Source organism: Podarcis bocagei, assembly GCF_964188305.1.
Source record: "Podarcis bocagei genome assembly, chromosome: 14".
Taxonomy (NCBI): domain Eukaryota; kingdom Metazoa; phylum Chordata; class Lepidosauria; order Squamata; family Lacertidae; genus Podarcis; species Podarcis bocagei.
In genome coordinates, this window is record NC_138139.1 from 6939431 (window position 1) to 6963501 (window position 24071).

Sequence of the window (24071 nt, forward strand, 5' to 3'; positions counted from 1 at the left end):
ACAATGTCCTGAAGCTTGTTATTTCTTGGATTTGTAGGGCTTGGTCCTCTTACAAATTACTAAAGTACTCCCTTTCTGGTATATTTGTATAACCAGTTGCATAGTTATAGGGCTGGCAAAAAGCCGTACATGAAAAATGTTTCTGAATATGGAAAAGTCCTCAATCCTACTGGAGAAACACCAAAAAGTTTTTTTGTTTTGTTAATCCCATGCAACATTTTGTCTCTAGTTCTAATTCCTGATATGAGGAAGAAAACTCATGTTGGTGAGAGGAGCACTTCTTGATGCCAGCAACCCTCTAGGGAGCCAGCACAAAAGCCTAGTTCTCACTAAGTTTAAAACAAAGTAGTGTCTGTGCAGCATCACCACAGACTGCAGTTGGGTGCTCTGAAAAGTGAATGCTTCTTCATACTAAAGCCAGCAAGGCAGTGTCCTGCATATTTAAAAAACAATCAGTTACATCAAAGTCTAGGATTAAACTTTCTCCCCAACATACATAAGAGAGAGGAGCATTAAATCATGCAAGTTTTCACCTGCACTCAGATATTAGTCTCTTACCTCAGTAAAAACTAGATCTTAGAATTCCATTTGATGATCTTCTGACTTTATTTGCTAGCATACTTAATAGGATGTTGAACCACATATTTTTACTGGTAAGGCCTTATTGAAATCAGACTTACTTTCAATAACGATGTTTCAGTATTAGATTATTAAACAAAAAAACCAGACTGTTACTCTCTTATTTGCTTTATTATTTTAACAGATAACAAAAACACACTACTAGATTTTATAAAGTGTGCATAAGATCTGAGTGATCACAAACTTTGCTTTTGTCAGTGCCAGTGTTAATACCATTAAATCGTGTCATCCCACAAGTAAACAAATGATTTGTGAAAGCATTTTCCTTTGGACAGAATTTACAAGGTACCATTTGTGTGGTAGGCGGTATAGCACCGTATTCACCTGATGTTGTTTTATAGAGCAAAAGCTGGGGCTTAGTTAAGAAATTGCTAGAGGTGAGAGTCTTTGCCTCCAACATACAGGAAAACACAGGGTTGCCAGGGTTTGCACATGGACGCCACTGGACAGAGGCTGTGTTCTTTGCACCACCCCTTGGCTTTGTTTCTGGCTCAGAAGTCATTTTCAGTTCCTGTGCAAAAGTAGAAAAATTAAGAGGTTCCATAAGAGCATAAGTAGTTAAATGACACATTTAAATCTAGCTTTATAGATGGTTCACTTTTAGAAACTGAGCTGGCACAGCAAGGAGGTAAATCCTGTTGAGCTCAATGAAACAACTTCTTCTTCTTCTTCTTGAAATTTGTATACCACACCATATCTGTAGATTTCTGGCAGGTTCACAACATAAAATTACAATATAAAAAGCACATGATACATAATAAAAACAAAAACAAAGACAACTCAATAATTCCCCCCTTCCACAACACATTTAAAAGGGCATTGGATGTTAATCAGCCATACTATTTTTTATTATGAGTGGAAGTATTTAGGACCAACAGAGCTGCTTGATGCTTGCATGGTTGTCTTCCTTAAATGCAAAGACTTGGAAAAACCTTTACCCCTCATTGAAAGGAGCCCTGCTACAGATTTAAGGGGCCCAGTGTGACCTTTGTAGCCCCAGTGAAGTTCCTCTGAGCTATATGCTGTCACAAACTGATTGGATTGCCTCAGAACTACTCATACATAAAAGCTCAGTCAAAATGCATGCACACGAAAGCTCATACCAAGAACTAACTTAGTTGGTCTTTAAGGTGCTACTGGAAGGAATTTTTTTATTTTGACTATGGCAGACCAACACGGCTACCTATCTGCAAATAAAAGCTCAGTGTCCTGTATTTTTGTCTCGTCTCAGAAAGAAATGTACTCTTTAAAAAACCCAACAACTTCAATTTCTAAAAAATGATGCTCTGTTCTGCTTCTTAGTATCGATTTACAAGATACTACTAAAAAGAGAAAAGCGACAGGGAGCACCTCTCCTAAAAAGGCCGTTCTTCGCTGTGATGTAGGCAGCTAGCTAGGCCAGGCGAGCGAGTCATCTGCCCCCCCCCCATTCTCCCGCTACAGCCGCTGGGCTTTGAGGGCCAGGCTCCGCCGAGCGGCCCCAAGAGCGACAGCCTTGCCGGGGAAGCACCCCGCTCCTTACCGGCCGCCGGCGAGAGCTCGGGCCTCCCGACTGCAGAGGATGCTGATGCTGCGCCGGGCTGGCGGCGTCACCATGGCAACTGCCTCAGCATCTCCACACATCACGCGTCCCCCGCCGCGTCGGCGCACCCTTTGTTGACTCAGCGTCCGGGTCTCCGCCAGCGCTGGCCCCGCCCCGCAGCGCCCGCGGCTCCTTGGGGCCTGTAGTCCCCGCGCGCCTCCCTCTGCCGCTGCGCCTGGCAGAGGCGAACTACCGCTCCCAGGGTTCGTCCGGGCCCCGCGGGAATGCGCAGGCGCAGTGCTCGCCTCCGCCTTTCCGGCTGCTTGTTTGTTGTTCTGGCGAAGGAAGGAGGCGGCGGCGGCGGCGGCGGCCGTGACAGCAGCAGCAGCAGCGGGAGCAGCCCGGCCCGAGCGCGCCTCACCTTCCCCGGCCTCTGCCTCCCCTGAGCTCCTCGCCCTCAGGGGGCCGGGCTCGCTCAGGTAGGCCCGGCCGGGAAGGTCTCCTCGCCATCGGGCACCTGCGCCCTTTGCCCAGCCAGGCCCCCGAGAGGCCTCGGGAGGGGGCGGGCAGGTCTACTCGGGAGGAAGCGGGCTTCGGAAGGCTGCCTCCCCGCGAGACGCTCGGGAAACGCTTCCTGTTGCAGGCCTCGCCGCCTTCGGGACAAGCCGCACTTTGCAGTTCAGGGGTTTCCAAACATAGCTGTCAACTTTCAGATTTGAAGATAAGGGATCAGCAGCCTCGAAAATAAGGGATCAGCAGCCTCACCTGTCCCGGGGACAGTCTAACAATCCGGGATAGCAGAGGGAAGCGGCGCTGGAATAACGGAATTTCCCGCAAAAAAAGGGAAGGTTGACAGCTATGTTTCCAAAGCAAAGGCGCCTTTGGATTAGTGGCTGGTTGGCCCTTCGCTGAACTGGAACTTTTGAGAATAGCACAGAGTCGCGCAATTATTTCGCTCCCCGAGTGCAGCTACTCCAAAGCCTACTTGGTGCAGGTGGAGGTGGGTGACAACTTGGCTCCTTCCAGGGAAGGTGAGGCTGCAGCAGCATCCCCTGCCTGTCCTTCTCTCAGCTGCTGCAGGGGGCTCTTGGGATTCCCAGGCTGGCCCCGGAGAGTGTTCTGCTCTGTGACAGCTGACTCAGGAGAGGCGCTGCTGGTTCTTGACCAGTGCCTGGATGCAGTGGTGGGCTGGGCGAATCCTAACAAGGCAGTTGCTGTGGGAATTGGTTGCCTGCCCAATGAATTGCCCCTTAAGGAGCACATGTGTCATCTAGGTGGACTCTTAGATGCAGCGTTGGTGATGGAGGCTCATGTTGCTTCCATGCCTAGGAGTGCCTATTGGCCAGCCATTCCTGTGGTCCATGCATTGGTCTTATCAGATTAGTTTGTTTACGGCCATGTGCTTTATTTGGGGCTGTATTTGGGCTTTGTTTGGAAAGTGAAGCTGGTGCAGAATACAGCAACAAAGTTGGTGAGTGGGGTAGCTGGCTGCAAATGTATAGCAGTTCTAAAGGAAGAGCATTGGAGGCCAGTTAACTACTGAGTCAGGTTCAAGACACATGTGTTGGCTTAGGACCTAGGTATTTTCTGAGCCCTTCCCTCACAGATTTAGCTGACACCAACCCTGATAAATTTCAGGCAATTTAGTAAAGACATTTTTATTTGCTTCAGCATTTCGTTAGTTGATTGAAGGAGATGTTGCAGTTCTGTGACATCATTTTGATTTATTGTTATGGTTTGGGTTGGGTTTTTTTTAGATTGCTGTATCATTTTATGTTGTATCTTGCTTTAGGATTGATTTTAATGTAGATCAAGCACCTAAATGAAATAAGTAGTACACTTGTAACTAGATGTACTTTGATGGGAAGCTAACATTCCTCATGACCTCTGGTCAGAGGGTGTGATGGACAACATGGGGAAATTAGTTTCTTTCTTCCTAGGAGAAAGCCCCAAAACAGAATCCTAATCAGCGAACAGCCCTGCCATATTTTAGACATTTCCCCATTAATTTAAAAGGCGAAAGATTTATATGATCTGAAGAGAAACCAGAGTATAGACATTTCCCCATTAATTTAAAAGATTTTTCTAAAAATTGCCAAAGGTGGCTGCCTGAATCACTATTAAAACAATGCAACAATTTAAAAGCTAAACCGTAAGGAGAATAAAACAGTAAGATAAATCATTATCTGTACAAACTAGAGTGTTCCTTGGTGGGGTGTAATTATAGCATCCCTGCAAATCAGTTTCTGGAAGCTGCTAGCCCACCTACCCACAAATCCCTGTGTTAAGATATTTGTGTTTTAGAAGGGAATGACTTTCATGGCTGGTTACCTGGAATAACTTCTCCCTTGCTGCTAAGGCAGCTAGCTAATCAAGTGGCTTTAGAAGTACAAGTTGTACAAATAAAAAAAATACAGAGCAATCAATAGCAGCCATTGTATGCAAGATTGATAATCAGTTAACATCCTTTAATGTTAAAAAGATATAATGGCTCTGCTTGTTGACTTGCTGTCTGTTTTAATACTCTGCACAAGAATGACTATTCCACCTAACTTCATTGCCCTGGGACTACTTTGCATCTGTTTCCATAGGTATAAGACAAGCCCCTTAGAAGTGGAGGAAGGGGCAAGGCAATGTCTTCCTGCAGAGTGATGCCACTTGTGCTGAGCTCCCTGTTCTGCCTTCTAAGCAGGGAGGTGGACAGAAACCCGCCATAAGCCCTGAAACAGAGAGGGGCTGAGCTGACTTGGGATTTGTTGGTTCCCAAGTAGAACCTACTGATTTGCTTCTACTTTCTGCCCTAGGTGGCAAGAGTGGGCAGGCTGTGGGTGTGGTAGTGGCCCTGTCACTTTGGTTAAGCTCTGCTCCTGCCCAGCTGAGGTTTGGTTTGCAGCTGTATCCGGGAGTAAGCAAACACAGGGGAGGTCAGCATGCATAGGGTTGGGCTGCCCCTATTTTAAACTCCGGAGCTGAGGGATGACAGAAAAACCTGTTATGTGAAGTAAGGCTTTCAGCAGATTTCATTAGCACTGGGCTGTGGTTGGAGTTTGAAAGAGCTAATATTCTGCCTGTATCCAAGAAAGATCAAATTGCTGAAGGTAGTGGAGCTGTTAGGTTATTTTCAGTGGCAGATAAGGCTTAGAATAATAAATGTTAAAGTGGATGTTTGGATAGGTTCACTGTGGGTGGAATAAAAGATCAGTGCGTTTCTGGAGAAAGGGAATGTACTGCACTCAGTCCCATGGAATTTCAACTTCCTACTCTTCGGAAACCCATTCCATATAGAGTTGTCTGCAACAGGCTCTCCTGTCAAGGATGAACTCGCCATCTGCACCAAGGGCTAGCAAGGAACTGTTTGGCCAAGTCCTTGCAAACTCCAAACTGGAGAGTCTCCACTGTGCAGGGCATAGACAGTTATGAGAAATGAGCTGCCCCTCAGGTAGCTGGCCCAGCATTGCTGACCTCCAGGTTCCTGGGAGCACAAGTTTAAAACCACTGCTCTAGTCAGCTTAGATTTTAGCAAAGCGTTTGCTGATAACTATTATTTAAACAGGAAAAAAGATACTGGTGAAAAGACAGAAAAGCTGCAGAGTCTGTGGCTAGATGCTGTGAATACAGGAAAGCATGCCGCTGGCTGAGAGCAGAATTGGGCACCCTGAGCACATCAGCTGCATTTGTCAAAAGAAAGGAGGTGCCTTCCAACCCGTCTGGCTAGTGTGTGGCCAAAGACCCAAGGAAGTGAATTGCTTGGCTGGATGGGAAAGAAGTAGCTAGCCAAGTTTTTCAGGGATCAGTCTAGGAGCCTGTTTTAGTCAGTATTTTTCCTTCAAAGAAAAGGGGGAGGAGTGTCCCTCTGATATTTGCATGCACCTAGCAAAGAAGTGTAGTTAATACAGACAAGGCATTGTTCCTTAGGGAATGTTACAGAGCAAACTGGGTGATCTTCTGAACTACCAAGTGACATTCAGCTGTGTCTAGCATCAGGTTATGTGTTTGTGGGCAAACAGTGACTGTTTTTACTACTGGTTGCAAAATAGCAAAGGAGGGAAGTGTGCTTGAGTTCATCACAAAACATCTGGGAGCTGCTCAGACGTGACAAGGCAAAGTTTTGGATATATCAAGTGAGGCATTTCTAGTTAAGTTAATGAAATATTGGCTCCCTTCTACGAGCTATTGATGAAGCAGTAGTTCCCCACCCTATCCCTTTCAGAAAGGGTGAGTTGAAGCTGCAGCAAATGGAGAGAAGATCGGTTAATGATCAGAGGAATCGAGAATTTCTCTTCAGAGTCTAAGGAGGTGATGCAGCAACATTCACATCTTTCTCTCAAGTAGGATAAGGCAATCAGTGGCTACCAGTCATGATGGTTGTGGACCACATTTTTGGAGACCGTTTCTGGATCATCACTGGGGAGACTGCCGTTGTGTTTATGTGGAATTCCCATAATGTGCATCTGATTTGCCATTGTGAGAACAGGACGGGCCTTTGGCCCTTCTTACATACTTAGAAAGGCAAGCAGAGAGAGGCAGTATGTCTGTGTTTGGTACTGGAAAAGGAAGAGGCAAAGGTTCAGCTGACCCTCTTGCAGTCTGCCCTTCTTCCCTAGTTAAATTTTGCTTCATGTTCAGCATATGGTAGGTGGCCATATTTAGAAAAAAAATCTCTTTGAGTTAGATCAGAGATGGCCCTAGAGACTCTTAGGCTGCTTGCCTTGTTTGCCAGCTATGGGGAGTGTCTTCAACGTGGGCACGTTTGTGCAGTGCCCCTGCATTGTCCACATGGCTTGGATTGGGTCAGGTGAATATGGACAAGAAGTTAAGGTTGGATTAAATCACCTTTGCTCCCCACTCTGTGATCCCTCGAATGCCATGGACTGGCTCTTTCTAGATTCTGTTTGCAGTGGTGAAGTTTGAAATGTATTTGAACAGAGATCCCCATTTAGAGTGAAGTTGGCTAATCCTTTCAGGTGCCACATTTGTACTGTTCTTTGTTTTTGTTTTTTGCTTTCAGCATCTGTCAAAATGTCTGAAAACTCCAGTGACAGTGATTCATCTTGTGGCTGGACGGTCATCAATCATGAGGTACTCTATGGCGGTGTATTTTAAGTGGGGCTGGTGGTGATTTGCCCTTAGACATTTCAAGCTCATCCTACAAATTTCCTTCAATAGCTGTTACTTTGGACTCAATGAAGGACGAGTCCCCTATGCATTTTTCTGCAGTTTTCAGCTAAGACACCAAGAAATGAGTTGATTTCTATAGGACACATAGTTGAATCAAGCAAACCTCACAACAGAGCCCAGTAGCAGGGAAGAGCACTGATGAAGTCAATCCCATTATCTTAGACAGGGCAAAGGAGAAGTCTAGATACTTCCATAACCTCAGGGCCACTGCAGCAAAATTAGATAAATGAGAACAGTCAGGATTTGAGTTTGATCTAAACTTGAATGTGCTTCAGTAGATTATGCTCCACTGGCTTAAGGTTTCCTGATAACCTTGAAGTAATTTCTTGTATGACTTAAAGCCCCCTGAAGATAATCTGGGAGAGATGCATGTCTGAGACCCTGGAAAAGTGCTGCTATTCAGAGTAGCCAAGGCATTGAGCTGGATGGACTGAGAGATGCAGTGTGCAGCCCTTTGGGCTCACAGGAGCCTTTAGCCATTTATTTTGTTTGTTATCACCAGGTGAGCACCTCTAGTTTCACTTGAGAGCTCCTCCTTTTCTTTTTCATTTAGGGCTCTGATGTTGAGGCTGTGGCATCTGAATATGAAGCTTTAAGTGGTCATGTGGAGCCGGCCTTGGATGAATCTCTATCTCTTGCACAAGGTGATGATGGGCAAGAGCAGCCCATCGACATGCAAGGTAAGCCTTAGCCACAACTATGCCACCTGCAACCCCGTGTGCAATGACGACTCGACTGCTTCGGTCGTGAGCTTGGGAACATTTGCGGAACTTGAAGATGAATCTGATAACCAGGACATGTCAGTAAGGGCAAGTGAGCATGGGGAGCATCCTTCTACAGAGACAGCAGGCCTTTGTACAGCCCAGTATAATGACTGGAAGGTTTCAAACAGGAGACTTTTCCCAGCCCTACTTGGAGGTGCTGCCTGGGATTAAATCTGTAACCTGTGTGCAAAGCAGATGCTCAGTCATTAACTAACAGCAAACATAGGAGCTGGGGCAAAATGACCTTGGATTGTGCCATTGTTAATACAGGTATATTCACATCTTTCATCCAGGGAGCTCAAAGTGGCATACCTGGTTCTCCCTCTCTGCATTTTATCCTCACAACGACCCTGTGAGGTAGGTTATGCTGGGAGTCTGTGACTGGCACAAGTCACCCAGTAAGCTTTGTGGCTGCATGGGGATTTGAACCCTGGTTTTCCAGAGCCTAGTTTGGCACACTGACCAGTACACCACACTGTATCTCTTACCAAAAAGCTAGTTAAGGCTGAGGAGGGCATGTAGAGATACACTGGAGGGACAAGCAGTTATAGAGAATGGAAATGCATTTGCCATAAGAAGGTGTGATGGCGCAGAGAGCCAGTGCTGTGAGGGAGCAAGCAGACCAAGCCACTTCAACACTCGGATGGTCCTCTGCGCTGTCACCATGTGTGTGTTTTATTTCCTGCCTGCCTCCACTGATCAGCCCTTTCACCTCCGTAATGTCTTTGCTGTCCCAGTGAACTCACTGTACAGTGGTACCTCGGGTTACAGACGCTTCAGGTTACAGGAAAGCCCCATTAGCTAAAGTGGTGCTTCAGGTTAAGAACAGACGAATTAAGTTCATAACCTGAGGTACCACTGTACTGGCTGGGGGGGGGAGTGGGGGAGGCATTTAGGCGTAAAGTGACAGCCAGGGCATCCGACTAAAGTTAAACCAAAACAAATTTACCGTATTTTTCGCTCGATAACACGCACCTGACCGTAACACACACATAGTTTTTAGAGGAGGAAAACAAGAAGAAGAAAAATTCTGAATGAAACAGTGGATGTATCATTTTTGTGCTTCGTGCTGTGGCCACAGACATGTGATTTGACGGTGAGTTTGGGGTAGCCCAATGCAAAAATCCTGAGAATCCATGTGGATCCATGCTTTGTAACCACATTTTTGCACCATTGCAGCCCCAGACAACAGTGGGTGCATGATTTTTTTGGTGCAGGCTGCAGCCATGGATATGCTATGTGATCTGATGGTGAATTTGGGGTGACCCAATGCAAAGATCCTGAGGATCCATGTGGATCCATGCTTTGTAACCATGTTTTAAGTGGGGAGGGAGGGAAAAACATAGAAGGGACAAGGAGCATGAGAGGGGTGTGCGGAGAAGCAGCTGGCTAAGAATGCAGGAGAGGGGTTTAACGGGAGGGAGGAAAGGAAGGCAAAAGTCCCACCCACCCAACCAAGCAAGGCCCCCCCCCTCTCTCTTCTCTCTTCTCTCTCTCCCCCCCCCACCTGCATGTTTTCTGGCTGCCTGGAATGCTTCCCTGGACGCAGCAGCATCGGAGCACGGAGAGGAATTAGAAGGAAGGACGCAATCCTTTCCTTTCCCCTCTGCTTGCCAGGAGGGGAGGGGCTTTCCCTGCTCTTTGTTCCATTTGAGCAAACAGCAACTGAAACAACAGGGTGGGCAGTAAGACCCTGAGGCAGAATGCAGGAAAGCAGCAGCTTCCTCTTTTCAGGCGTCCCTCCTCCCGTGACGGGGCGATATGATTTTTGCCTGATTTTTGCCCCTGCACTCGGGACAGTCAGCTCCAAGGACCACACATTCGCTCAATAACACACACAGACATTTCCCCTTAGTTTTTAGGAGAAAAAATCTGCGTGTTATAGAGGGACGCACCGAACCATAGGAGGGGGAGAACAGGAAAAAAAGATTTTTTTCCCTTGTTCTCCCCCTCTAAAACAAGGTGCATTCTGTGCGTTCAAGGTGCGTTCACCCGAATCCTCCGGAGCCCTACGGGAGTTCCCGCTGGGCTCTGGAGGCTTTGGGTTCCTTTTGACCTGCTCTTTGGGGCTGGTGGGGGGGGGAAGCGCTGCTTTCCCCCACCGCCAGCCCCAAAGACCAGGTCGGGGAACAGCGGGAAGGCAGCGCTCCGCCTCCCCGCTGTCCCTCGAACTTGTGGGGCTGGCGGTGGGGAGAAGCGCTGCTTTCCCCACCGCCAGCCTCCAAACCAGGTCGGGTTTGGAGACTGCTATCTGCAAGCCTTGGGAGCCGGGGAGGAACTCCCACCAACCTCCCAAGGCTTGCGGATATCTGCCCGAAGCTGGGGGCGCGCTGCACAGCGCTCCCCGGGCTTCGGGCTGCAGGCTGCTATCCGCAAGCCTTCGGAGCGCGGTGGGCACTCCCGCCGTACTCCGAAGGCTTGCGGATAGCTTACTGAAGCCTGGAGAGCAAGAGGGGTCGGTGCACACCGACCCCTCTCGCTCTCCAGGCTTCAGCGAAAGCCTGCATTCGCTTCATAGGATTCACACACATTTCCCCTTCATTTTTGGAGGGGAAAAAGTGCGTCCTATAGAGCGAAAAATATGGTACATTTTACTAAATGCTATTTCTAGGAGGAACTCTCCAGATTTTAAATCAGTTCAGTAGTTAACTACAAAAGCATTTGGGATGCAAAAAGGACATGGAAAATGCATCCATCTCAATCTCGCCTAGGTTGCTTTTCTACTAAAGCAAAAGCCTTGCACTTGCAGGAGCAGTAGACTCACATGGACTCACTCTGAATTGAGTAATGCTACACTTTTCAAATTGGATGGAAGCTTGTTTGTGGGGTGTGTCCAAATAATGCGTGATTGTCAATGTTGTGGGTCCTTTTGGACCTAGAGGATTGTCGGGCGGGACCGCCTGTACATTAAACTGCAGTATTTCACATAAAACAGCAGTATATCTCTGGATCCCAGACAATATAGGTACATGGATTTGAAACCAGCTGTGGGAGCACACTTTGTACTGTGGACACATCTTACTTCTAGTTTAGTCCCCTTCCTCCTTCCTTCTGAGTACAGTGGTACCTCAGGTTACAGACGCTTCAGGTTACAGATGCTTCAGGTTACAGACTCTGCTAACCCAGAAATAGTACCTCGGGTTAAGAACTTTGCTTCAGGATGAGAACAGAAATCGTGCTCTGGTGGCATGGCGGCAGCGGGAGGCCCCATTAGCTAAAGTGGTACCTCAGGTTAAGAACAGTTTCAAATTAAGAACGGACCTCCTGAGGTACCACTGTATTACTAGGGGAACATGGAGGAGGGAGGAGGAGGAGGAAGAAGCTGACTGCCAGGGCTGTCATTGGACTAGCTATTAGTAAAGTGGTGGGCAGGAGGGGGCTGGCTTATGGCAATCTGAGGTTGGTAGGGCAATGCCCCATTTGTTCTTGTGAACTCGCATCCATGGGCTCTCAGACCAGCCTCTTCTGATTTATAGCTCTCTTTATCTTCAAAACTCCTCCGCCATCCTCCTCTCCTCCGCTTGCCAGCTTCACTTGCATACCATGTTCTCATTCTCCACTCCCATCACTGCTATCTACATATTAGTGTATTTTTGGTATTTGTGGAAGCCGCCCAGAGTGGCTGGGGAAACCCAGCCAGATGGGCGGGGTACAAATAATAATAATAATAATAATAATAATAATAATAATAATAATTAATTATCATCTGGATAACTTAATGGTTTGATGGGGGGAGTGGAGTTTTGCAGAGTTTCTTTTTCGCCCAATGTTCTCCACCCCATTTCAGTTTCCTGGCCTGACCTTTTCTACCTTCTGGCAAGAATTGCCTCTAAGCATAAAGGAGCAGTTTTGCAACCAAGACAAACACAAGGCAGCCAAGAGTCTCCTTGTAACTGTTCGCAGCCTAGGAGTGTGGAATAAACTCCCTGCCATTGTTCTGCAAGCAAACCCAGGGAAGGTTTGTTTCTTTGTTTAAGGAAGAATTTGCAATGCTTACAGAATGGATACCTAATTTGTCTACAGGGTGTTGTCTTTCTTTTCTTTTTTCTTTTCTTTCTTTCTTTCCTTCCTTCCTTCTCTTTCTCTCTCTCTCTCCCTCCCTCTCTGAGATAAGTGTAGTATTTGCCTGTTTATCTTATATGTGCTCAACTTCTGTTTTTGTAGCTGGATTTGGCCAAGGTGATGTGTCATCCATGATAGTTCAAAGTCATTCTACCTCAGAGGCCACCAAGCCAGTTCCGGAGGTACGTTATAGTTCTATGAAGCACACAAGCATAAGAAAGAATGGAGCCCCACCAACACCCGCTGGCCGAACATGAGAGAGGGAAATATTCACCTTTGGGTTTGCTGCTAACTTGCAAGCCCAGCACCTGCTGCTGACTCTTTTGGGCTCGTTTGATGGGAACTTGAGTCCCAAGCAAGGGCATGTAACCCTCAGGTAGCTTTGTAGAAAAATAGCTTCCTTATATAACATCATAATGATTTAGTAAAAGTTTGTTGCATTGGAGTTATTTATTTATTGAACCCATATGCTGCTTTTCTAGAATAGTTTTTCTCAAAAGAAGTTTACAAAAAATATTTTTTCATGTTAAAGGAGGGATGCAGAAGGGAAAACAACAACTAAACAGCTAGCTCTCCATATGTAATCTTTGCTGATCCTTTTCTGAGATATAAATTGAAATGCACAAGCAAACATGGGTTATTGTGTTTTTTGATGTGAAGAATTCCCCCGCACCACAAAAAAGCTGCAATGTAGATGTTCCAAAACACTTAGAAGACAATATAGATTCCACAGGTGAGAAAAACGCTTTATCCTGTGTGACACCTGTCATTTTACATTACATCTAAGGATGAAAAAGAGAAAGTGACAGATGAAAGCTCCTGCGTGGGGGCAATTAGCGATGACTCTGACATTGTGACACTCGAGACACCGAAAGTAGAAGAAATTGGAAGCCCAGAAGAAGAAGCTGAATCTGTGCCTGCTGATGAGGCCGTTCCTGCCCCTGAAGATTTTAACATGGGCTCCTCTTCGAGCAGCCAGTACACCTTCTGCCAGCCAGAAACAGGTAGGCGACGTCTCTTGCACCTTGTAGGCCAGACTTGGCCAGAAAAAGAGGCAGCAGGTAGTGCCAGGCTCTGCAGGCTTCACGAATCAACTGACCACCTTTCCTGCTGCCAGTCAGGTTAAGGAAATAAGTTTCAGGAGCAGCCCATGAATGAGTCAGGAGTGACTTGAGCAGCCTCACTTTCATTCCCCAAACTGTGGTATCATATATGGCCTTTCTCTTCAAAGAAACTGATTTTGCACCATACTGATGGATCAAGTGATTAATTCTTGGCACAGTCCATTTAATTCCGTTAACAGTATGGGAGATCATGATACCACTTGCAAGAGACAGATAACATGGGGGCCAGTCAAAGAAAGCTCATTCCTAGCTAAGCTTTCCCTCCAGCTTCCATTCATATGTGCTGGTGTTGTTTGTTCTGGTGGTTTTTTTATATAACCCCCCCCCCCTTGCTGGTTTGGTACCAGGAGTGTCTGCTGAAGTGGTTGGTGGCCTTTGAAGCTGCAGCCCCATCTTTAAATACAACAACATGAAGAAAATCTCTTTCCAAACCACACCTAAGCTACAGAAAAAGTGCCCCGGCAGAGCCCTTGCATGATTTCTGTTGGGGGAAAAGATCTTTAAATAATGGAGGCTGTCTAGTTTCACCTTGGCCTGGATGTGAGGTTAGGCTCTTTTCAAGTGTTAATACTTTGCCTGTTCAGCCTTTTCTAAGCAAATTTGCTATCTGGCCTCTATCACCTCTTCAAGTCCCGTGCCTTTTGTAATCACTGCAAATTTAGAAATGAAATGCTAGAATTGCCTGCCTGTTCATCAGATGCAGTTGGCTGATCTTAATTCCCAAGGGATGTTGGGATTCCCAGGACTGAAGTCTCGTTAGGTAAGCCACCCTCCCCCAACATGGTGCCCTTCATATGTTTGGGATGCTGCTACCGTCAGCCCCAGCACCACATGGGGCTGCTGGAATGTTAGGAGATGTACCGTATTTTTCGCCCTATAGGACACACTTTCCCCCCTCCAAAAATGAAGGGGAAATGTGTGTGCGTCCTATGGGGCGAATGCAGGCTTTCGCCGAAGCCTGGAGAGCGAGAGGGGTCGGTGCGCACCAACCCCTCTCGCTCTCCAGGCTTCAGGAAGCTCTGCGCAACCCTCGGGAGACCGGCTCCGAGGGTTGCGCAGAGCTGCCTGCCGTCCCGGGATCAGCGCAGCTCTGCGCGGCCACCGGGAGCCGGGGGAGAAGCTCCGCCCCGCTCCTGGTGGCCGCGCAGAGCTGCCTGCCGTCCCGGGATCAGCGCACTTCTCCCCATCGCCAGCCCCACAAGCTCGGGGGACAGCGGGGAGGCAGAGCGTGCCTTCCCACTGTTCCCCGACCTGGTTCTTCCAGCCCCGCACCTGGGGGAGGGGGGGGAAATAAAATTTTTTTTCTTTATTTCCCCCCAAAAAAACTAGGTGCGTCCTATGGGCCGGAGCGTCCTATGGGGCGCAAAATACGGTACTTCAAGCATCTGTAGGGTACCAAGTTGGGGTGCTGCAAGGGAAATGCTTTCACCCAGCAAGGTAGTTTTGCCTGTGTGACTGTCTCTTCAGAGACTTCCCCAGCAGCCATCTAAACATTAACAGAATGTGCTTGACAATCTTAAAGTGTTCATAATACTGTTTCCCAGGCTCCGGCCATGTGCCTCTATTTAAAATCTACCCAGAGAAGAAGCAGTTTGTACAGGGGCATGTCAGAGACTGGACTGAGTGTGTGCACACTGCAGGGCCTTCAGAGTCAGAGTCTGAAAATCTTGAGTCTGGGGGAGTCTGGGCCTAGGGGCCACCCCCAGCTGCTGACAGGACAGCTGCTCTTGGGGCCAGGGGTTTCACATGTACCAGAAAAGAAGACTTGGAAACCCTAATGTCTAATTTGCTTTTGGTGATCAAGGTGTCATGTACCTATGCTTTCCATCTGCTCCCACCCTAGCCAAATTGCTTTGTGGTCCTGTGTTGCATTTTCCTTTTAGTCAGCGGTTAAAATCTCTTCTTTCTGTTATATATATATATACATACAAAAGCCAGTTGGCTGGAGAAGCTCCGGAAGATCCCAGAGTGTATCAGTGGATGGGGTGAGCAGCTAAAGCAGCACATGGCCGGCAAGGTCCCTTTCCAAGGTGGCCCGACTGCTTGTGCCTGGTGTGAGCTGTGGCTTGTGGTGTGGCATCTTGTCTGCTTGTGTGGTGGGGACAGCAGTTTCAGGAGCTAGCTCAAGTTGTTGCTTGCTGGTGGCAGGGTCAGGAAAAGCAAAGACAAACGTGGAGGGGGCAGGGAAAGGGAGGAAACAGTAGAGGGGGAATCCATTTGGCTTATTTTGGGAAGCCCTCTGCATTTTGAATCTGGGAAGCTCTTCTCCAGGGACAGCTGTAAGAACAAGCCTATACCCCCTAACTCAACTAAAATGTGTGCCATTAAATGCAATAATCTATTACAATATTTATAGATTAATCTAATGTGTCAGGTTGTTCCTCTTCTTTCTGGCTTGCTCTTGACATGCTGCTTTGCATCACTGGCCTGTTGGTGATGTGCTTGAATGTTGAGTGAACTGTATGCCTTAGAACTGGCAGGAATCTTAAACTTGTAAGTTGTTAGGGGGGAAGCCCTTTGGGTTGTCAGCAGGGAGGAGGGCTATTTCTGGTCCTTCAGCCACAGTAACCCCCTTCCATTTGCTCCATGGCCACCTGAATGACCATCCTGTCACTGGTTTCTCATAGTGGGTCCCCCCTCCCCCCATGATCTGAGGCCATGTGGCCTTGGCATGAGCCAATCTTTACCTAACAATCCTGTTTGGACAGATGTGTGCATTTGCGTTGGGGCGTGTATGATGTTTTCAGTTGCAATGTAGATGGAATGGATAAAAAGGCCATTTAGGCAGGCCCCCTACTCCTAAAAATGCACTCACACCCTTCCTCCCAGGACTCAACCCACATGATCCAGCTGTTAATCTACTGATCACTGCAGCAAGGAACCTACAGTGCAGCCAAGTTCTTGGTCACTTGAGCACAACAGCTGAGCCCCACTGCTGGCAAAGCAGTCCCGGGGGTGGATGGGGGCAAGAAGATTCCTCCTGGGTTTCTGCTTTTTCAGAAACCCCAAAGCCAAGTTTTGTCAGAATTTTAAAGACCCCAACACTTTTAAGAAATATAATGCTATTTATGTAAATATTTTCTTGCCCCTCTGAGAGGGAACAAGGATGTCATTCTCTGTACACAACTGAGGAAAGGAAGAGGGTTTCCTCAGAACTAGCGGTCTGTGGGTGAGGACATGGCTGAAGGGGAAGCCTTGTGTCCCTGCCACAAGGGACACACCTTAGCAGGCTCCAATCTTCTCCTAGGATGGAGAGAACAATACTCCATGTGTCAGGATAGGAGGCTGCACATTCCTTGCTGACAGCATAAAGGATTGTGGGTTTGCTTTTCAGTCTTTCTGCCTCGTCCCAGTGGCGAAGAATCAAGCAGCGACGAAACCAGCAATCGTTCCAGCCCCACCCTGAGGCGAAGACGTGCGAAGAAGAAGTTGGTCTCAAGTTCTGAATCAGAGGATGTGCCACCTCTCGAACAGGAGACCGAACAGGCCAAAGAGCATTCGCACAAACATCAGTTCAGTAGTGGCCTTAACAGGTGCATTATCCTGGCATTGGTGATTGCAGTCAGCATGGGCTTCGGGCATTTTTATGGTGAGTACATGAATCCTCTTCATTGAACTAATAAGAAATATGTTTTTAAACCAGTGGCATTTCCTCACAGGGTGCCGTAAAGACCAGATCCTTACTTGCCCTATCCCCTGCAGGCCAAATTTGAGAAGTGGGCAGCCCCACACACCTGACATCGCAATGATTGTCAGGACTTCAAAGCAGTTAAGAGAGTTGTCAACATATGGAACTTAGTTTGAGGACATTTACCATATTTTTCGCCCTATAGGATGCACTTTTTCCCCTCCAAAAATGAAGGGTAAATGTGTCTGCATCCTATGGGGTGAATGCAGGCTTTCGCTGAAGCCTGGAGAGCGTGAGGGGTCGGTGCGCACCGACCCCTCTCGCTCGCCAGGCTTCAGGAAGCTATCCGCTAGCCGTGGGAGCCCGCAGGAGTTCCCACCGGGCTCCCTAGGCTTGCGGATAGCAGCCTGCATCCCGAAGCCTGTGGCGTGCTGAGAAGCGCCCGGGCTTCAGGCAGATATCTGCAAGCCTGGGGAGCCTGCAGGAGTTCCCGCCGGGCTCCCAAGGCTTGCGAATAGCAGCCTGTTCTGGGGGCTGGGGTCGGGGGAAGCTCCGGCTTCCCCTGCCCCAGCCCCACACCTGGGGGGGAAATATATTTTTTTTCTCTCCCCCCCCCCCAAACTAGGTGCGCCCTATGGGCCAGTGCACCCTATAGGGTGAAAAATATGGTACATTCACATCTTAACAAGCAGAAATCCCTACTTGGACTTGCAAGTGCCCAGGTTGTGCCTTCAGGCCAGTCGCCTAACTTGGAGGGTCCTTGTGTGGAAATTCTCTTGCACATTGTCCTCAGCTGCTGGGTGGGAAAGTGGCATATAACAGAGACTGACAATATAGATGAAAAGAGGTGTGATTCTTACAGCTGGAGTGTGTGTGTGCATGTTCTCCCTGCCTCCGTCTGCAAGCTGAGGGAGACGTCTCAGTTAACTGAGGCTCCTAGGCCGGATGGATGACTTGTGATTTGGCCCATTCCACTGACACACTCTTGCTCTGTGTGTGTGTGAGTTTGAAATTTAGTTATAAAATCCAGTCACTGATTCCCCTGCCTGTGTTTTGTGGTTTCTGCTGTTTATCCCAAACATAGTAACCAGTCATCTAAAATAGAAAAAGTCCTGTGTGGAAAACTCCTTTAGTTGACGACCCAGATTCCTGATGTTCTGTTCTAGTAATACCATTTTTAATGGTGTGTAAAAAGAGACTAAAGATTCTTGACTGAGTTATAAAGCATTTAGTAGAACAACCTTGGAGCAAAACTTAACACCTATCCATTATTTTGTCCTCAGGGAAATATGAAGGTAAGAGGCTTGGTTGGAATGTGTTGCTGTGAAACAGAGGCCCAACGGCCTTATCTCTCACCTTCTCACTCTGACATGCTTTTTGACTGTGGATGCTTTAGCACAGGGGTAGGCAACCTAAGGCCCGTGGGCCGGATGCGGCCCAATCACCCTCTCTGGGTTATTTCTGTTGCATAGAAATTCATTCATTTCCCCCCCAAAATATAGTCCAGCCACCACATGGTGGTGGACTGGCCCACGGCTGAAAAAGGTTGCTGACCCCTGCTCTAGCAGATTAACCTTGTTTTCCACTGGGGGGCACCATTGCAGGCTCTTGGACTTGGGCTATTCAGTCCAGCTCCTACATTGGGAAACATTTTTTCATGACTTTCTGGTTCTTTGGCGGTAGCATGCACATTTTGATGTCAACACTGGAATTCCTGGATGGGAAGTGTTTGTGTGCTGCTTGTATAGGAGAATCAAATTAGCCTTTTGTTTCTTGAGAAGGTAAATGTGTCCGCTGGGCCAGTAGTTTGTGCTCAGGCACTTAACAAAAAATTTCTACGGGCTTGTGTGGGTTCCAAGCATCCTGTTGCTGCTGCCACCCCTTGTACCTTTTCCCATGATTATTAAGGCCGGGGTCCTTCTCCCTCCTGGGTGGACCTGCCCTTCATTGTTTGCAGTTGGTTTGTGCTCAGAAGGCAGGACTTTGAAGCAGCCTCCTCTGCTCTCCTCCTTAGTCACTAACACAGGCCTGGGGAGGATTTGTGGTCCTCTGGCTGATTCCAACCACTGGCATGCTGGCTCTTGGTGTTCAGCAACATCTGGAGGGCACCAGCTTCCCTTGCCCTGCTCTCATGTCACTGAGTGAGCATTTGTGACATGATATTGCATGATATAGATTTGCATGTAGTTGTTTTCATGTTATCTGTACTGATCGTAGTACTTCATACGTTTCACCTTTTCAGAGAGGAACGTATGTTACGGGCCTTCTTTGTCCAAATTGATGCTGCTATTGTAATAGATGTTCTAAGGAGGCCTGACCCGGATTTGCCCCTCTGATTTTGCTGTTTTGCTAATACAGGTTAATGTGCAGCTGTGCACAGGGATACACTGGGGCTTTGTGAGTGTTCTGAGCCCCACCAGTCTGTTCATTTAATGATGGATCAGTGTCTGAGCTTAGCTTGCTTTCATCAGCATAGCGTTCATGCCTTATTTTGTTAATGCAAAAGTCTAGCATAGCTGTTGCAAACAATTAAAAAGGTGATCGTTTTAAACTACACTGTTCACTGATTAATGTACTTATGAAGGACTGAAGAGAAAAAAACCATCATCACTGATAAGCTGCCTAATTTCCAATTTTTCTTGTCAGATAAAAGAGAAAATTTTCTGTTTCAAGGTACTGTTCAGATCCAAAAACGCCAGCAATTGGTTGAGAAAACTCATGAAGACGAACTGAATGGTATAAAGGATAATCTAATTCAGTGCCAACAAGAACAAGGCATGAAAGCAGAATGTAAGGTAAAGGTGGCTTTCCCATCATACTTGAAAGCGAGGATGATATTTTGCCTTTGGCCTGTAAACTCCACCTCCATTGGGAAACTTTGCTGTCATTACTACCGCAAGTGCTGGAAGCTGTCTTCTAGATGAAGGCATGGCAAAATCCAGTCTTGGCATAGCAGGCAATTTTGAACTGGTTCAATGTCAACCACAGAGGGTAGGAGAAGATGCCATTGTATCTGCATCTTGAAGCTTTTAGAGTGGGTCAGCAGATTATTCTGTAGCAAGGGCTGGGTAGTCCCAATTGCCACTGTCCTTGCCTTGAGTGCTTTCTCCCCGGAAGCATATTAAGCCTCAGCTTCCTCTGTGCTTGGCCCATGCAGGCTCCCCGGCTCCCCTCCTCCTTCTGGGGCTGCAGCCACGCACCTTGCTGTGGACAGCTGGCCCCTAAACACACCACTCCCAGGCAGCGTTTGCGAGGTTTTCTATCAAAAGTGGAGGAGACTATGCAGGCATTGTGGGGGAATGTACAACTCTGCACGGCCTGTTCCCCTTGCCCCTAGAGCAAGTGCCACAGAAGCTCCTTACTAGCCCTCCTTATCCATCGGTAGGTTGGCTCCTGCTTAGCTGTCCTCCTCCACCCTCCCAATGTTCTTGCAGCATTTGGACACTGGCACACAGCAGCTGATGTCTTTGCTTTCATTTTGTCTCTGATCAGTCTCTAAAGGAAGGCCTAGAAACATGCTTGCATACAACAGAAGTGGAAAAGAAATCCTTTGAATCTCAGAAGCATCACCTTGCTTCAGAAAACCAGCACCTGAGAGAATCTCTAGAGAGGGAGGAAAAAGCTTTGGCATTGCTGCAAGAAGAACTGAGGAAGCTGAGAGAGCAGATTCGGCACCTGGAGAACAAAGGTTCTGGCCCAGAGTTGGTTGCCACCGAAAATCAGAAGCTGAAAGCCCACCTGGAAGAGGAAAGGCACCGCATGCAGAGTTTTGTGAAGCAAAAGGAGACTCTGTTGGCAGAGGCCCAGATGCTGCGAAGGGAACTGGACAAAGAGCGCCAGCTGACGGTGGCTCTCAGGGAAGAACTGGACAAGTTAAGTTCTCAGCAGGTGTCTCCTGAGGGGGCGGGTGCTGGCGATGAGAGCCAAGAAATAGAAGCTTTGCGGGGAAGGCTGACAGAGCTGGAGCAGAAGCTGAGCTTTGAGCAGCAGCGTTCTGACTTGTGGGAAAAGCTGTATGTTGAAGTCAAGGACCACGCCGAGAAGAAAGAGCAGACCGAGAGGCCACAGAAGCCAGAAGGGAAAGGAACCAACAAAGCCAAAAAGAAGCCAAAAGGAACATTTTTTGGTTCTGTGAAAGAAACCTTTGACGCCATGAAAAATTCAACCAAGGAATTTGTAAGGCATCACAAAGAAAAAATTAAACAGGCCAAAGAAGCCGTGAAAGAGAACCTGAGGAAATTCTCCGATTCTGTGAAGTCCACCTTCAGGCACTTTAAGGACACAACAAAGAATATATTTGATGAGAAGGAGAAGAAAAAGTACAGTGACAGCAGGCATGAGGCGAACAGAAAAGGGAAAACAGGCAGCTCCCAGGAAGGGTTACACAAGCAGGCGGCCCACCGCTCACCTGGCAGCCAGAGAGAGTTTAGAGATGGAAGGCGATCCAAAGAGAGCCGTTCCCCTCCGCACTTCTCCAAGGACCCTCCCTTCCAGGAATGCCCCAAAGGCAACAGAAAGCACCGCCCTCTTGTTCTCAAGGGATGTTCAGGCATCTTTGACTGTGCCCACCAGGAGTTTTTAAACCTTTTTGACAAAGACTTGGACCCGATTCGGGCAGATGAATTTAATCAATTAATGCACAAATATTTGCAGCAAGAAGTAAAGAACTTCCACCACTGGCGAGAACTGGAGATCTTTGTGAATAGGTTTTTCCGTAATGGCGTCTTTATACATGATCAGATGCTGTTCACGGACTTTGTTAATGACGTTAAGGATTACCTTGAAGACATAAAAGAATACCAGAGGAACAGCGATGGTGTATTTGAAGACCTGGATAAATATATCTACCGATACTACTTTCATTATGATCACTTGCCTGAGCACAGACCAAGGTTAGTACTAAAATTCTGCTAATAATTTAAACTGAGCATGTTTGAGTTGTGAAAGAAGGAAAGCTGCAGCTGGCTGGCCTAGCAGGTTATTTCCCTGTTTGTTTGAGCTTTGCAGTTGCTGCTGGGCAGACAAGGAAAGCCTCCACAAAGAGGGGTGATTATGCCATCCTCAGATAAAGGCACCAGTTTCATTGTACATTAAGCACCACAGTACAGAATTTCTAATGTAGCAAAGTGGCAGCGTGTGTCAAAAGGAATGGAGGAATTCCATTCCACCCACTTGCCGTATCCACTTTGCTTATTTTAAATAACAAAGTTGGTTGTAGCCTTTCGGAAGAGTTAAAACGTTTGGGGCATTGGGCTTAAGGCCTAATACTGAGGTGCTCATGCAGCCCTAACTTCCCTCCTGTACTTTCCTTTCAGCCACCCTTCTAGGCGAGCTCCTTTCACGCACCCTCATAGTCCACAGCAGGACAGACATGCTGCAAAGCACCAGCATCGCTACAAAAGAGAAGGCCGGTGGCACAAGCAAGGGCGCAGCAACGGAAGACACATGGCAAATTTGGAGATAGAATTGGGCCAGATGCCCTTTGATCCAAAGTATTAAACAGCTGTTGTCCGATGGAACCCAGCAGGATGGTAAAAATAGTGGACGAGTGGCTATTTCTGCAGCTGGCTGAATCAGCAGAGCAATCGAGGGCACGTTTCCCCTTTCCTAATGACACTCCCTCTCCCCTGCAAAGATCAGCCCAGCTTCTCCATCTTTCCCCTTTCCTTTCAGCCTTCTTGGGAAACATTAATTTGGGTGCAGTCCTACTATTGCAATAAATTAAGCAGGGTAAGCAGTAGCTTGTGTGTGTGTTTGTGGAGAAGGTCCTGTTGCTCCGCCATGACCTCCCTGCCAATTTGGATACAATAAAGGAACTGGAGGCCCCTCGACTGTCCTCGGGTCCAGTATTGGACCACTTTGACCGGATATCTCCAGCCGATGTGGACAGATTCCTCCAAGCTGGAAAGCCCACCACCTGTCCTCTTGACCCGTGCCCGTCATGGCTGATTAGAGCGTGTCCAGACGAGGTGCGGGCCCCCCTGGGGGATATCATCAATTTGTCCCTTGGCACCGGGATATTCCCAGGGGAACTGAAGGAGGCGGTGGTGCGTCCGCTCTTAAAGAAAACATCATTAGATCCCTTAGATCTATCCAATTACCGCCCGGTCTCGAATCTTCCATTCCTGGGTAAGGTGATTGAGAGAGCGGTTGCTGAACAGCTTGGTAGGTTCCTGGATGAAACATCTGCTTTGGATCCATTCCAGTCCGGCTTCCGTGCTGGCCATGGGACCGAGACGGCTCTGGTCGCCCTAACAGATGATCTCCGCAGACAGCTGGATCGAGGCGGGTCGGGGCTGCTGATTCTTCTAGATCTGTCAGCAGCCTTTGACATGGTCGATCACGAACTCCTGGACCACCGCCTTGCCGACGTGGGGATCCAGGGCACAGTCCTTCAATGGCTGCGCTCGTTTCTCTCTGATCGGGGACAGAGGGTGGCGCTTGGGGGGGAATTGTCATCGCGTCACTCCTTGGTGTGTGGAGTGCCTCAGGGTGCGATTCTCTCCCCGATGCTTTTTAACATCTTTATGCGCCCCCTCGCCCAGCTTGTCCGGAGTTTTGGGCTGGGTTGCCATCAGTATGCTGATGACACCCAACTCTATCTGTTGATGGATGGCCATCCTAACTCGGCCCCAGACACACTGACCAGATGTCTGGAAGCTGTGGCTGGATGGTTACGTGGGAGCCGGTTGAAGTTAAATCCTTCGAAGACAGAGGTCCTCTGGCTGGGGCGGGACGATATGGGATCGAGGGGGCAACTCCCATCTCTTGCGAGGGTGCAATTAGTGCCAGCACCGTCCGTTAAGAGTTTGGGTGTAATCTTCGATACCTCCCTCTCTATGGAGGCGCAGATTACAGCTATAACAAAGGCGGCATTTTTCCATCTCCGCCAAGCTAAGCAGTTGGCCCCTTATCTCTCTCGCCCTCACCTAGCCACTGTGATCCATGCGACGGTCACCTCCAGACTGGATTATTGTAACTCGCTCTACGTGGGGCTGCCCTTGAGACTGACCCAGAAACTCCAGCGGGTGCAGAATGCCGCGGCGAGACTCCTTATGGGGTCTTCGCTGCGAGATCACATTCATCCGGTACTATACCAGCTGCACTGGCTCCCGGTGGAGTACAGGATCAGGTTTAAGGTGCTGGTTTTAACC

The 24071-nt window shown here is 48.0% G+C and overlaps 1 protein-coding gene across 4 annotated transcripts; it reads left to right on the forward strand.

Annotated features, from left to right (window-relative positions):
• Positions 1 to 2355: 2355 nt before the first annotated feature.
• Positions 2356 to 22657, forward strand: CCPG1 (cell cycle progression 1). Of its 4 annotated transcripts, none has more exons than XM_081170550.1 (10): positions 2356 to 2640; positions 7170 to 7240; positions 7893 to 8019; positions 12268 to 12347; positions 12953 to 13169; positions 15224 to 15274; positions 16624 to 16878; positions 19564 to 19712; positions 20410 to 21809; positions 22233 to 22657. In XM_081170550.1, the coding sequence occupies exons 2-10, from the start codon at positions 7181 to 7183 to the stop codon at positions 22414 to 22416; spliced, it is 2523 nt and encodes an 840-aa protein (XP_081026676.1). In that variant the 5' UTR covers positions 2356 to 2640; positions 7170 to 7180; the 3' UTR covers positions 22417 to 22657. The 4 variants fall into 4 exon arrangements, with proteins under 4 accessions (XP_081026676.1, XP_081026677.1, XP_081026678.1 ...); XM_081170551.1 differs by having other exon boundaries at positions 19591 to 19712; XM_081170552.1 differs by lacking the exon at positions 15224 to 15274 and having other exon boundaries at positions 2358 to 2640.
• The last annotated feature ends 1414 nt before the right edge of the window (positions 22658 to 24071 follow it).

Coding starts and splice junctions, on each gene's coding strand:
- CCPG1 (XM_081170550.1), top strand. CDS start 7,181: ATGTCTGAAAACTCCAGTGACAGTGATTCATCTTGTGGCTGGACGGTC. Junction 7,241..7,892: donor GGACGGTCATCAATCATGAG/GTACTCTATGGC, acceptor TTTTTCATTTAG/GGCTCTGATGTTGAGGCTGT. Junction 15,275..16,623: donor AGAGTGTATCAGTGGATGGG/GTGAGCAGCTAA, acceptor TTTGCTTTTCAG/TCTTTCTGCCTCGTCCCAGT.